This window comes from Nylanderia fulva, unplaced genomic scaffold (assembly GCF_048542155.1).
Source record: "Nylanderia fulva isolate GAGA-0341 unplaced genomic scaffold, ASM4854215v1 Scaffold20, whole genome shotgun sequence".
In the NCBI taxonomy this organism is placed as follows: Eukaryota; Metazoa; Arthropoda; class Insecta; order Hymenoptera; family Formicidae; genus Nylanderia; species Nylanderia fulva.
The window spans coordinates 2,769,493-2,785,866 of NW_028190264.1; the positions used below are offsets into that span (position 1 = coordinate 2,769,493).

Here is a 16,374-nt window from a genome sequence, read left to right on the forward strand (position 1 = left end):
CGATCATGCAACTGTGAAATTACGAGAAATCAATCATCGAATGATCGCTATTCTATTATTCATGGGAAGTTCTGACCTTAATTCTTTTCATAATTTATTAGAATGATATACAGAAAAATTAATGTGACAGAGATAAATTTAAAAGTTTATGTTGACAAGAGTGTTTTAATACAGACAAAATAGCATTCAATTTAAAAAGAAAATCTAGAACACTATGGAAAAGTTGAAAAAAACAGTGTGTGCTTATCAAGATTAAATAAATAAAATTCAATATTACTTTTTTTATTAAGATATCGATATACCTATGTATGTCTCATTTTTCAATATAAAAAGGCAAATATATGCTACGCATTTCTCAGTTGTCGCGCGCAATACGCTATTACGTATTACATGAAAGCACAATTTTACATCTTCTTTAAGAAAAGGAAAAAACTCGCGATTGAATATTTCTCTATGCAACAGCAGGCAAGATCTCAGAAGAAACTTTATCATGTTTTTTTGCTCCGAGAGCGCCGATGCTCGCTGTGTATTTCTCTCTTCTTTCTCCCGGTTCTTGTTGCTTTAGAGTGCGCAACTCTGCCAAAGGAAGTCCAGGAGAAATCTGTCGTCATTCGAATGCAATGCGCGTAAGCGAGAATATCCGGTTGCCAAGATATGCGACAATTTTTGTGGCGCCCGTAAACGAGGCTATATTTTCGGCATGGCCTCGACGTCGTAATTTTTTTATTCTTCAGAGTCGAGTTTTGAACGACAAAGTGGAGTTAATATATGTATATGTACGTGATCGCACGTGCGTCCTTGGCGAGTAATCATATGACGCGTGGGCTTCTTCACGGTGGGAGCTAGCCAAATTTTCATTCATAAAAAAGCTTCAATACGATGATTATATGCTTTCAAAGCACAATGAAAGCGAGGAGTCTCGCGATATTTTGACAAATCAAATTATTTGATATAAAAAGACTTCTCAAAAAATATAAAACGTTTTTGAGTAGTTTTGCGAAAATTCATAATAACGCTTTATTGAAATATAATACATTGATTTTTAGTTTTTATTATTTTTCTATTGTATAGAATTATAGAACTATGACGTATTTTTCTTAAGAGAACGATCTCTAGGAAATATTAGCACTTTCAACAACTAATCAAATATGCATGGCAAACTATATTTATTTTATTATTAATGACTTTCGGAATTTGGCATTTGCAATCTTTCTTCTGAGAATTTTGTTGATCATAAATTATTTCAACGGAAATTTATTCACAAAAGAGAATGCTTAACATAAAAATAACTCAGTATTCGCGTACATCATCAATTTTCAGAAGTAAATTAAATTGTTTTTAAATAACGCATCAATTGAAATCACTTCTGAAAACTTTTGATGGATGTGGCATTTCTGAATCGTCAAATACTTATAATTTTACTCAATGCCATTAGGCAATAAGCCTCCATAATCGCATACGCCATTCTTGGCGCGATCCTGGCATCTAGAATAGACGGGCTATTTTTGAAAAAGCATTGGAAACTATATTCGTGCCCAAGGATAAATATATCGACAATTGCTATATGATAAAGAGTCAATGGTTCCTTCACTGTGTATTAATACATTATCTGCGTACCGCGATTAAATCGTAAAAAAAAATCGAACAAAAGCCGGACGCAAATATTCGATTGCAATTATTTTATTAAAGACATGTCGATAATAAAAAATATTAGCAGAACGATATCAAGTAGAACACTTTTTATCGCTGCATCACAATGAAATCATACATCCGCCAATAGCGATCTTCAGTATGAAGACACGTAAGGGTGTGTTAAGGGAATAATAGGATAATCCTGTGGTTGCCCAGGGTGACGTCTAAATGCGCATAGTCAAGTAGACTGGTAGTCCATAAACGGTTGTGTACGCACGCGTACACGCATTCACGCACACATACACACACACACACACGCACACATCTACTCCGGCACATAGATGCGATCGGACCTACAAATACATGGATATGCGCGGAGACTCGAGATATCTAACCAGAACCGGAAGATAGAGTGTATCCTAACGATCGGTCTCGTCTGAATAATTCTCGGATAAGTTTCGTACGTGTGGAGAAAGTGAAGTCGCGTTTGCATCTCTACGATCTTATTACCGAATCGTGCCGCGAAATTTACTGGAACGTGTCGGCGACACGTTTCACCCCCCAACTTTTTGAGAACTATATCTTCTAGTTGTGGCGCACGTCGGCGATAACAGACAACCTACTTTTGATTATTCTCCGCTCGTGATGAATAATGAGAAGATGGATGTGCAATATAAAATAATCAAATAGAAAGAATAATTCGAAGAAAGAAAAAAAAAGCGATCACGGTGAAATGATTGGTGTCTGGGTTGGGTTTAATAGGAATTTATTCGCCACTCCTATCTTCTCCCGTTCATCTCCTTCACCTCGCTATACAGTATTTCGAAAACTATGTTTCAAGCGTTTCTCCTGACGCTGGTATTATATTACACGGAAAAATGCTTTGTAAGCGCTACCACACCGAGCTGCTATGGTTCTAACGCGGTAACCAACGAGAAAACAACACAGCCTCGTGTCGTAGCTCCTGACGAACAATTTGGCTATGAGCCAGTCTGATTTCTGAGGCTAACGACATTGGAATATTTGTCGAGTAACTCGTCCGACTTTAAAAGACGTTTGCGTTGCAAAGTTTGCAGGAACAGAAGGAGAAATATACACTCGACGAATTTTATTGCTTCGTGCATAATTCGGAGAAAAGCTGGAATAAGAATTTCGTATTGTAATTAAAACATGTTTTTGTATTAATTTCATTGCTCGTGAAATGAAATAAATTGCATAGCGTGAGATGAGGACATAATATCCGAGCACAATGTCTGGTCCCGCACAGATCGGATTACAATATCAGATTAAATGCATAATTATTGACTCATTGAGTGCAAAATACTCGCCGTATCTATACATTAATCGCAATTATTGGTTGACCGATCGTAGTTATTTAAATAAATATGCATTAACAATTACATCGTTATTTCAAATCAGTCAATGAAATCAATCTGCTTGCTCGTCCTACATTTGATCTCCGCGCATGTTTTAAATACAATATCTTAAAAAAACTATATATCCTGATGAAGCATTTATTAATTTTATATATTAGCTCATTAAAAATAAATTATTTTTCATGGTTTTTTTATCGATTTACTAATCCATCATTTTATAATATTACTATATTTTAGTCACGGATTATATTTATATCGCACTTTATCTGTATAAAAATCTTGTCTATTTAATATACATACATGTATTCGCTAATGACTCACTGTTTTTGGCTTCTCTCGTTTCAGCCGACAAAGGTATGTTGCTGAAGCTTGACTTCCGGGACGAATTCAACCTGGAAGACAGTCCGGATTGTCGTTTTGATTACCTTGAAGTACTTGATGGTCAGTACGGTTACTCTAATTCCCTCGGCAAATTCTGCGGAACGAATTTTCCTCCCGAGATCACGTCGAAGACACGATTCCTCTGGTTACGATTCCACAGCGATGAGAACATTGAGGGCAAAGGCTTCAAGGCAGTGTGGAACATAATACCGAGACCAACCCATCGTAAGTTTCAGAATCAACAAAGTTTTTATATGTATGTATACCTCGTGAAAACCTTTTCGATTATCTGAATTATTAGAGTTTAATCTCAAGCGGAAATTTATAATTTCTAAATCTTAATAGCCACAAGTAAATAGAAATAACATCCCAGATAACACCATGTTTAAAAGTGACGCATAAGACATCTTTAAGTAGTCTTTAAGATATCTTTAAGAAATCTTATGACATGATGTTCAAAAGACGTCTTAATGACATCTTAAAGATGTCTTATGCGCCAATTTTAGACATGTTGTCTGGGATATTGCGTTGTTTAAACAACAACGTTTAAATTCTAGAAAATATTTTAGTGAGCGTTTTAAATTGTTTTCGCGATTAAAAATAATTTGCTTTTTTATGTGAAATTAATATCTAACTCGTAATTACACCATAATTAATGCCAAATGAAAACATAACTGATACTTCCTTTCCCGCATTGTGCAGATTACGCTATTTATGCAATTAAAAGTCTAGAAACGTAGAAAAATAATGATTTACACGTAATAAAAAAACTAAGAATAATATGCTTGTAATGTAGGAAAGGAAAAAGTATAAAATAGAAACGCGTCAATTTTTTTAACATTAATACATATTTGTTTTTATAATTGTTTATAATTAAAATCGAGTTAAACTGAGTGAATGCAGTTTCTCATCGCGGTCGTGTTATAGCGAGACAAATAATTGGAGTTAAAGTAATGAACGTGATGACAATGAAATGATTCGGGGATGTACTGATTGTGAGTATTCGAGTCTTCGTCGTCTGTCTTCTTGTTCAGAAAATTACGAGACACTTCGGAAATAGATGGCTCGCGACAGTAAGAGCTGTGCAATCGCGACCGAGACCAAAATTAATTCATAGTCAAGCAGGAGAGCGAAGAGGAAGGTTTATGAATACACGGAATACAAATGCGAGAGGTCTGGTTTTAACCGGAAGAGTCTTAGATCGATATACTGCTCAGATAGTAAAAACGGGCGCGGCTAGTTAGTCCAAATACTGAAATTTTTATCGCAGTTGATTAATTCATTCGTCATAACATTTCAATATTGATGCATCACAATATTGATGATCTCAATATTGAAACATTTTGAATTGGGAATGCTCTTCTTTTAATATTATCATTATCGTGCTTTTATTAATAAATATTTACACAAAATTTTTAATTATGAAAAATTGATGAAACATGTATCGAAAATCAATACTATGTTTTATTTTTTATGTATTTTTGAATGATAGAAAATTGCTAAGTGAAAAAATAACGCGATATAATATCGCAACTGCGATAAATAAATTAAGAATAGAACAGACTTGTTAACAATACTTTATAGTTTTATGATTTTTAATGTCCAATTATTTTCAGACTTTTAATATCGTCGTTAATTTTAAACTGCCTAATTTATTCTACAATTTATTTAATTAATTTCCATTATAAATTATTTATTGTTACATTTAAATATTACTTGTTTTAATAACATTTTGCAATAAAAAATGATTACGCTTTCGCTAGAATCTGTGAATGAATTTTTGGTTTATTAATGCATTTAATATCACGTTGTAATGATTTTTGTATGTAAAGATATCTTTGATTATATGTTCAATCGTGATCAGGAGACTAAGGCTGCCGTACCATAACTATCTATTACTACTTGTCGAGCATGCGCGCGAAAAATATTATAATAGCTATCAGATCGATAACACAGCGTATGTGCGGTAAAATAATTTTCATTTATTATTTATGACAAAAATCATCTAAACGCCTTAAATAATTGCTATAAAATTAATAAATAAAAATAAGAAACAAAAATATAATATAGTTTTTATAATGCGCGGTAAAAAATATTATAAAACAATATATTACGAAATATTAAGAAACGTAATTTTTTATTACATATTATCGTCTTCCAAAGCTCAATATCTTTTTTAATTGTGCTACATAGTTTATTACATTTTAATATCGAATAATCTGTAGTATGTTGATATAATAATATAGTGGCATGAATATATCTTAATTATCAATACGAACGTGTACATGTGAACCTAGGGAAAGTGTAGAACTGTAATAGGTGTGATTCACAGCGGGCGTGCCACCGGAACCAGAACCGTGCATAGTTAACGTGACGGGTGCGCAGGCGATAATTCATAGCGACGACGTCAAAGACAGGAAGATCCTGGCCGAGAAAGAGGGCATCGCATTGGATTGCATGTGGACTATTCAAGTGAAAGAAGGATGGAAGGTAAGGAATGATTTACATGCGTATGTGCGTGTCTCGTTAATATATATTTTTATTAATTTCTCAATTGAAGAAGAAATGTTATTACACGGATGTCAAGCGTTTAATATCGACAAATTAAAATGTGCAATATATAACGCTTCTCTCAATATTTTTTTTGCCATCGTATAATACGTTAGGATCTTTATTTGATTCAACTTCGCTTTGCTACGGTATTCAATTGATGCGAATGTTTGTTATTGGCCTGCAGCGACGTGATTTCAAATGACGTTTCGCTCAAAGTAACGCGAATGATTTACAATCGCTCTTTGTCGCCGTAACGCATAGAACAGTTTTCATACGTTGAAATATATTTTGTCTCTTTACGATATATTCTTTACAAAATTTACATCTGATAACGGCATCTGCTCCAACGCAGAAGAATCTTTTAGTTTCCGAAACTTCGTTATTAAAATTTTTTTTATTAATGAAACCAATACTTTTCTCGAGAGCGTCTTACAGAACTATGTATAAAGTTTCTTTTTTTCTAACATGACAAAATCCGAGGTGGTGAAGAAGCTACATTCTCACGCGTACTTTTTACGAGCTACATTGTCGAGAAGTTTTGTAAACTTGAGACTCGAGCTCGCTACATTACACATACCTAAGAATTCTTCGTGATACTTCACATTTTTGCGGTTATCGACTCGCTTTGAAAACAACTTTGATACTGCTTTGAAATTCGCGACTGTTTTGTCCTACGATAATATATCATTTCTGATGCAAAAAATAATTACCGAGATTTATGAAATAAAATAATTATTTTTGCTTAAAATGATGAACTCTGCAATGATAACGAGTACGTTGTTTAATTGCGTCATGGAATTCTTTGAATCGTTAGTCTTTTCTTCGACCTCGGTCAAAGAGCAGCAAAATCCAATGGTTTATGCATGCGCATGTTTGTATGCATATGAGCGTATATAATGTATATATATATATATATTTGTGTATGTTAAGTGCGCGTGTGCACGTGCACTTGAAAAAGTGAAAACACGTGGAATTTTCAGATCCAGCTGACGTGCCCAGACTTTAAGCTACTGCGACCGAACGAGTGTGATGCCAACTTTGTCGACATATTTAAAGAATACACAGATATGGCCTCGATGCAGAAGCATTTCTGTGGAAGCATCGCCGACACCGTCATCATTCCGGCCACCATCGCTCATTTAAGGTTTTACGTGGAGCCGAAAGCTATAAACAGCTCTTTCGAAGCGGTGATGACTGCCTTTCGAGACAAGGAGAGTAGTGAAAAACGTGAGTTTTGTCAAACACACAATAATAGATGCATGTATTTCCGGCTAAATGCGTTTCTGAAATAATGAGCTTTAAGATGTATCGAATTGTGAATTTGTCATTAAATTTTATTTATCATTAAACGTCAGAAAATACATATCAAATTAAAATAAATACTATTAAAAATTTATTATTAAATATTGAAGCATATAAAAGCTGAAAGCATAGAAATGTAAAATATAACTCAATGCAGTTAATAATTAATTGACCGTGAATTTAATATTTATTGTACATTTTTGTAGTAATTGTAAGCCCCTTTTTATACATAATATATATAATAATTTTTTATATTTTTATTTTATTTTATTTCTTTTACATTTTTTACATGCATTATTTTAATTTAATAGTATAATAAAATACCGTATAATAAAAGTTTAAATTAACTTTCTTTGTTACAAAATTTAAAATTTAAATCTATATAATATCGAGTAAATAACTTACCAATATTGTTGGAGTGAAATAATTTTATAAAATATGAATTTATATTATGCCTAATTATTGTGTTATTAAAAGTTAATATTTTCTCATTAATAATAAATTACTTGAGACCTCGTAGAAAATTATTTATATACATGAATAATTATAAAATTAATAATTTGATTAATTTTCAACAGCAATTATTAGATATATTTATAAAACATAATATATACGTTATTCTAATTAAATCATATAAAACAACTCTTTATAAAAATAATACGACAGCTATAATAAAATAATAAAGTAACATTTTCATATAGCAAAATCTTAAAAATGCAAATTTTATTGGGAATTCTTTTAAATAAGAATAATATATTGGAGAGTAGAAATAATCAACCAAACTAGCGTAATGTTTCGTTTACGCTAGTTTGGTTGATTATTTCTACTCTCCTATTTTAATAACTAGTGACTAAAATTAATAATTTGGGAATTTAATAATATATTGTATCAGAAAAACTTGAAATTTTTTCATATTATGTAGAGAAAGAGAGAGGCAGAGAGAAATTAAAGTTGACAGTTTTGAAGCATTCTCTGTGTACGATCAATATTTTTAACAATTTTTAACAATGCCAGTGTAACGTCAGTTTGCTTTTGGCAGTTTAAACTGTACAACCCGACTATCGTTGTTACTGCGCTAACAACGTGGAAATTGCCTATATGGTACGCCAGAAGTATCTGGTACAATTCCACAAAATTTTTCTCTCGTATGTATGTCGCCACTTATTGTATGTTTTTTTTATTTTACGACCTCGCGAATTACGTAGCTGACGATAAAATCGTCACCCGTAACTTTTATTTTGAGTTAGCAAATTATATTGTTAACTTCTACAAATTACAAAATTACTTAACAATATTTTTTAACATAACTCTATTTTCCTATATATTTTTTTATTTTTTCAATAATAATTGGCAATAGACAATTCAGTTTAAAACAACGCAGATACAATTTTGAAATACAATGCAATTAGATAAGATACGAATTAAGAACTTTTATGTGTATTTTAATAAGAATTTTTAACTCTTTAATCTTATACGCTTTTTTAAAATAAGTTATCGCTTTTAAAGCTTTGTGTGATGTTCGATGATTACCTGAAAGGATAAGCAAAATTAAATTACTGCAAGATAAAGACATTACTCGTTACATTTTCGCGTTTTAGCCTATAATTATATATGTATATATGGTTTATAATGATCATCTTAGGCTTAACGAAGTCTTGAGAATTATCGTTGGGTAAAGGAATCAAATTTCAAATTAATGGTCGCGCACTCGTCTGCATGTTAAATGAGGCGACCCACAGAATCGCAGTTACGTGTGCGGAATTTACATGGGTTCTAGTACAGTATGAGAAGAATTTCCGGCTTTCCGCACCTGCCGCCAACGCGGAACTAATATCTTGCCAGCGACACTATAGGTGTTCAGCAATTCGCTTATCCGGACCACCGTCGAAGAATAAGGCCTTAGGTTACGATTTTCCCCACGCAAATTAAGAGTCGACTTATCGCGATGATTTCTATGGAAACACGTTTCCGCTGGAAGGCAATTAAACTCGCCATAAATTTGCTGGAAAATTTATTACATACATTTCAAATACCTGATGTGTATTAAATGCGTGTGGCGGAAACTCGACTCGACTATTATTGGTATTATAGAGAGAAAATAGAAATTAATTTTAAATGTTAATTAAAATCTAATTGAATGCTCGCGAATGAAATCAATCGATTGCATAATATGCGGCTAACGGAAAATGCATATAACGGGGCATTCTCGACAGTTGTGGTCCGCATATAATGGAGCTGAAATATTTCTTCAACCTATTTAATAGAATTGCATTTTGATATTCGTAACATGTCGTTTTTCTTTCCCTATTTTGCAGCCTGCAATCCCGACGAGTACGATTGCGAGGACGCAACATGCATCGCAGCGGAACTGCGGTGTAATGGAAAGGTGAACTGTCGCTTCCGATGGGACGAAGACGAGATAAAATGTCACGTGAGTTTTAACTTTGTCAAGATCTGATTCAATATAGTTCACTTTAAAATTTGACAAAACGCTATCCACGCTAGCCGGATTTGACCCATTTCCGGCAGGTCCGCACGAGGTCGCATCCTTCCGTATTGTATCACTCGCCTCTCTTCTCTTATCCTCCTCGTTGGATTTCTACCATTCGTTTTACAGATTCTCCTTCTCATAAACTATGAATTGCGAAAGTTAAATCGCAAGCGCGAGATAGCGCGAGCTTGTAAAATGAGACGAGGATGAATTTAGACGAAGTTATGTAGGTGACTTATGACATTTCTGACATCTCAAATTAAGAGTTAAGAAGCGCTGAGAATGATATTAACATAAGCTGCAAGGGGTTAAATTTTAGGTAAGAGTCTGTGTTAAGTGTTAAAATTATTGCGCCGTAAGAAATATAAATGGAAGAGTTTAAATAGATAGTTACACACGAGAGAAGCCAGAATATTTGTAATATGTTCCCAAATAACGCGTTCCCATCTAACTTCACCTTACGTAATCTCTCTGGTAATATTTCTCGTTAGTTAAATAAAACCATTCACGTATGTCTACGTCTTGTACCACGAGGATGTACTCTAATATCGCAGTATAGTAAGAACGATACGTCGCCTTACCTAATTACCCTCTGAGTTTCCACTTTAGTTGCTCTATCTATCTCTCTGTCTCTTTCTCTCCTGATCTTCTAGGTTAATTAATTTATTCGAGAGAGAAGTTTTATAGCCCCCTTTAGTTTAACTGGCTCGGTGAACAAGGCTTCTCAGAACTCGTAATCTTGCAGTGGCAATTTGTTTCTTCTAATTGTGAGAGAACAAAATCAATTTCATAGGCCGCCCTTGTCTTTTCGTGTAATTTTATTCTCCATTCTTCCTTTAAGAACTTTACACATTGTAGTATCATTAAATGCTACCTTTAATTTTACTTTAACTTCGCTACGCTATTAATTACTGTTTGCTCTGCTTGTTAAAAACTGTCTCCTCGATTTAAAAAAAAATAATTTAACAATTCAATTAATATAGATTCTTTACTTAAATCATTTTAATGTGTATTTGATATGAAGATGAGACTTTTATGCAAAGAACCATATTCTTGAAATAAGTTATAAAGAGATATCGTGGAGAAGGCACGATTACTTTTAGACTGCAAATGATAGTCTTTTTAGAACGATGAGCAGTTCATGATCTTACGATAAACGTTAAGAGTGCTACGTCTCGAGAACTTTGTAGTCTTTTAGCTGGGATTATCCTGGGCTTTCGGAAAGCTCATTTCACATCGCCCAGCTTGGGATTCAGGATATGAAACCCTGTGGCAAAGCGCGTTGACGAGACGTAATCATTTTCGACGACCTTTTAATACTGCACCTTTTCAGGTGAAAAAAGAATTGTCAAAAGATTGACATTTGACATTCGCGACACGACACGTCATTCGATCCGCATTAAAGGAATTTTATCTGGCATTACGTTAATATAATTCAAATCATTCAGCGTAAATCTAATTCTTTTAGTTAAATTTTAAATGAGCTTTATCTTAAACGACTTTAAGATAAAAAGTCGATGAAAATTATCTCAACAGAAAAACCTGCAATCTCGTTACTCAACATTTATTCTCTAACTCTGTATTTTACTTTCATCAATTACAGTAACGATAACAAACGCGTAATATAAAATTTATATCGTACATTATTTATTGCTTTTTTTATAAATTACAGTAACGATATAGCAAACGCGTAACATAAAATTTATATCGCATATATTATTTTATAAATATATTATTCCTGAATATATACAATGACAAGTTGACGTAAAAAATGAAGAGTCGTATGGAACATGTTTGTACATAATTTCGCGCACAGGATCTGATATTAAACAGTCCAGTGTGACATGGCTCGGCCGTCCGGCCAGATTTACCAAGGTCTCTTATTTGCGAGTGCCAAACCACGGGAATCCCAGGGATATGCGCGACCCTCCACGAGGGTCGGCTCTACGACTTAATCGTCCCTCAACCACGCAAAACGTCCAGCGCGCCTCTATCTCTTCCGCTGTCGCGTTCCTGCCTTTACCATCCGGGCTAATTAATTTATTCGGAGCAAGTTTCGCAACGGGCGCGGCTCGCTCAATCCGGGAGAGAGTTCCCGATCTCGGGGCCTGCTCGGAGCGCTTGCAGCACTCGGACGTGCGTTTCGACGTTTATACGGGTGGGTGTTTCCGATTCCGGGATGTACAATACTACGCGCTTTTGGCAGACTACCAGAACAAGGCACCGACGGCGAAACGACGGCGGCACGATGCCACCGACGGGATATTAATCTAACAGCGAATAATGCTCCTGATATTGCCGGCAAGCGCGATTTCGCCGATGTTTCGCCGTATTTTATCTCAATCGTTTCGGACGGAACGTAAAAATTGAGTCGCGCACAGAGTGTGCTAACGACGTACAAATACAACAAATCGCCAAAGATGGGGAGAAAGAGAGCTCGCGAATAACTATGTATATTGTGAAAATTCTTTCATCAAAATACGATACATTTATTATTTATTATTATTCCAATGTTATTGTGTTTAATGCTAAATATAGCATGCTACAAATATATAAGTTTAGAATGCTAATTTTATTCAATTTTAATCGTTTAGTATACTTATACATTAATTTGGTTCATTTGTTGACACTGATCCAATCTAAAAATTGAAAAATTCTCATCAGTAAAAAAAAAAAAAACAATCTGCGCTTTGCTAATCGCGCTTTTAATAACCTATTATTTTCTCGTTAATTAGTTATTATTTTTGATACTCTCTGAAAATGTACGTCAATACATGATTGCAATTGCCTGACAATAACTGTTGATAATTTGAGGCATTTGTTCTTGTTTTGTATTATATAAAATGACATTTATTTTTAATACACATATACAAAAGAAATAAAAATTTTATTATTTTTTATTACAAATTTCGAGCAGTGGAGAGAACAAAAAAAGATGTTGATTTAATTATATGGAAAAAAATAAGTTAATCACATAAAATTACCTCAGGCTCATAACGCGATAAAAGATTTTTATATTTTTAATTAAAAGAGTTATTTACTTTTTGAAATTGATGAATATTTATTTGAAATATTTAATGTGCGTATATGATAACAATGTTGTTTGCAAAAGAATTTAATTATTTAATATATTTTTACATCGATCGATGTTTCCTGCAATATAATTTTAAATACGCTCGATGCGTCGATGCGTCGAATTTGAAGTAAATCATTTTAATTCGCGCAAATGATTGTGTAACTAAACGGTCAAGAATTGTGAAATGGTAATTTTTACTGTGACGCGTTGTTCGTAGAACATTTCACTGTTCCGTTAGTCAGAAATAAACATTCTCACTCTCTTGTCAGTCGCAATATAGCGGCAAATTTATCGAGTAAACGATGGAGAGACGGCTGTTTACTCCGACGACATGTCTCTGTTTAATGTATCACTCCATCGAATAAATCGATGACAAACAACATACCATATCGAATTAATTCGGCAATGATTAATTATTGTGAAGCATCGCTACACGCGGTAGAGATTTTTTGACCTTTTTGTTTGATTTACCGGATTAGCTAATACAATATAATGTTGTTTACACAACGTGATATATGTAGCATAATCTTATATATGTATGACATAGTAAATGCAGAATTAATTAAATTTATTATATACTTGACATCGATCTAAAATGTTCGAAATTTGATTTGTTTTCAAATCTTTTTTTTTATAGTTTTTAATATAATGATAATTATTGTCCTATTATTTAAATTTTTATTAAACACAGCAAAGTGAAACTTTTGTAGAAAAGAATTTGAAATCGCGTTGATAATTCTCTTACCGAGCGCTATTATTGCATTTGCCTCCGCATTGCCGATAAATGAGAGCGTCCTTGCGAAAACGCTCGAAAAAAGGATCAGCGTCCGTGAAACGGAATTAAATCTCATTTCTCTGTGCTGATTCCAATTCCTCCAGTTAACGGATACAACTTCGTTTCTTTATTAGAATTGCTTTAATGCCGATATTAAAAACAGATACTTCAAAATTCTTTATGCCAAATGCATTTAATATATTGATCCGCTTTTTTACCAAATTGGAATTTGAATAATATACAGCTCGAAATATAATACATATACATTGATTCCGGATCTTTTTTATATTAGTGTATTGACAAAAGTTTGCTTGATTTATAGACGGGAAAAAATGAAGTCGCTGGTTCTATAAAATAATTTATTGCACGTAGCATATACCTATATATAATACTTGTATCATCGTATATATGAAAATTTAAATAAAAACTATAATTAAATTAAATATTTTATTCGTGGTTCAAGTTAAAAACAAGTTCTCTATTAAAGAAAAGCAATTTCTTTGATTAATTACATTGCAGGACGTCTTTGAAAAGACATTTATATTTTATATCTTGTAACTTTGGAATTGTAATGGCTCATAAGTTATTCCGTAATTAAATGGATGATCTCTTTTCTTTCTCTTTCCTTACTCTCTCCTTCTCTTTCTGCCTTTATATATAATGTGAATAACTTTTAAATTTTATTCGTAATAATTATAACCATATATTTAGAAATGCTTTATAATAATGTGGAGTTTTTAGAATTTCTGGTCGCACAGAACTGAGATCACGATAAAATTAAAGAAGATTCGTGCATTTCAGCGTTACACGCTATTATACTGTAATTTAATTCAACGGTGCACAAAACGGCGTTTAATTAAATTAAAGAGTGTAATAGTCAAAAATGCTGTCCCCTGTCTGTACGTCCTCATCTGAACTTTGCGCGACTACCAGTCTTTTCATCATATATGTAGTAGGTATATATTTTTTTATTTAATATTTTTTGCCTACTCATAAGTATACCTACGCCGCAAAAGAGTAACAGGAATTCATTTGGACATTTGCGTAATGATTATCTCATAATATCAAAAGTTTTTAAATTTCATTTCACATTGCTCTTATTTTGTTGCTCGTATTCGTTAATTTCGGTTTTTCACAAACTGCAAAAAGCTACAAATGATATCTGTCTGCTGAATTTCAGATTTTACGAGGGAGATTATAATTAAATTTATTTTTGCTGAAGTTAGATTTACATGGTTATTTATTCATTGACCAATTCTTGCATCGGGTTATGCACATGCTATACAATATTTAAATGTCGAATAATGTAAGATTCCGCAGAGTTACGTTCTGTAAAATCGTCTGTAAAATTATTAGATTATTCACTATCGAAACGATACTCGTATCTCTTCTGCCCACGATCTGAAATATGGGCGCCAGAGATCGTGTGCAAAATGAATCTAACTTTCTACCTATTCAGCGCCTTCTTGAATCTTTCAAAGTTGTGAATTATAGATAGAATACTCTTGAAGATGTAAGACCTGTATATTAGCCCAAGCGAGTTTTACAATAAAATATTACTTGTAAAATAATATATAATGAGGAATAGGACGTTCTTAAAATATATTTTACAAGAGAGGAAGCATATTCTCTTTTTCGTTTATATTTACTTTTCCATAAAATACATTCGAAACCAACGCATGCAAAAAGAGAGAAAATAATAATAAATAACATAAAATGTTTATTTTATTAAGTATATTTACAAATACATATATATATATATAAATTAATATAAATACAAATAAATCAATAGATAATACTTGAAAAGCTCGCATGATTACATGACTCAGTTCTCGGTTTCAATAAACCATTTAGAAATATAGCTACAGCAAGAGAAAGAGCAAGGAAAGCCACGATAACGTTATCAGCGGTGTGAAAGATCTCGACCGCGAAATTGCTCGCACGGATGAAAGAATCACAACCTGTGCGACCGCCCGAGAAAGTGCGAGTTCCAATTTTATTTCGATGTATAATACTGGAAGGAAGATTCGTTTCCTTTATCATGTGACAGCATCGTAATAGCTGAAAATTCGCATAAATTGTTAAAAGTGTGTCATGATGCGAGAAACACGAGAGCTTAAAGAAGATGATAACATTCAGAGTGTCTGAATGCTACAATATTAAAATCATGAAAAAGCAGAAGGAGAATACGGTATGTTTAGGCATATATAGTATATGATTTTATAAAAAAACTGTTTATGCAAATCTTATAAACTATTATATTAGGCAATAATTTTCTTTATAAAATATTCGCTATGAATTTATCTCATATATAATATTATAATATAGGACGCATTTTAAAACGATTGAACTCTTTGCTACTAATTGATTCTTTCAGTGAGATACCTTGTTTTCTATAATATCGAACAGTTATAATTGAAATCAATACTAATTAGTAATAATATACTGATTTTTCTCAAAAGATATTGAAATGATCTAATCTCTCGGTTTACTTGTCAAATTGAATATAAAAAGAGAGAGAGAAAGAAAAAGTATCGATTTAATTGAACTGTCAGTCGAATTCCAGAGTATCGATCTTCTTTACTTTAATCGTCCTTTAATCCTCATCTATCTACAGAAGGTAATCTCTTGATAGAGCGACGCAATTCTCGCTTACGTGGATCATTCTCTCACTACACTGTAATGTGTTTTAACAACAGACAGACTGAAGGAAATGTTCTCTAATGAGCAGCCTCTTTAGCGAGCTTGCTTATCAAATGGAAGAAGACGGAAAAGGGGAATAAACAGG

The 16,374-nt window shown here is 33.0% G+C and overlaps 1 protein-coding gene across 3 annotated transcripts in view; it reads left to right on the forward strand.

The window, feature by feature from the left end:
- Positions 1-16,374, forward strand: part of Neto (Neuropilin and tolloid-like) — a 113,744-nt gene that overhangs the window by 84,089 nt on the left and 13,281 nt on the right. For all 3 annotated transcript variants that reach the window (XM_029319908.2, XM_029319909.2, XM_085482367.1), the window contains 4 exons: positions 3,354-3,614; positions 5,722-5,879; positions 6,923-7,169; positions 9,560-9,675. In XM_029319908.2, the coding sequence (XP_029175741.2) occupies positions 3,354-3,614; positions 5,722-5,879; positions 6,923-7,169; positions 9,560-9,675 (782 nt within the window). The remainder of the gene's footprint in view (positions 1-3,353; positions 3,615-5,721; positions 5,880-6,922; positions 7,170-9,559; positions 9,676-16,374) is intronic.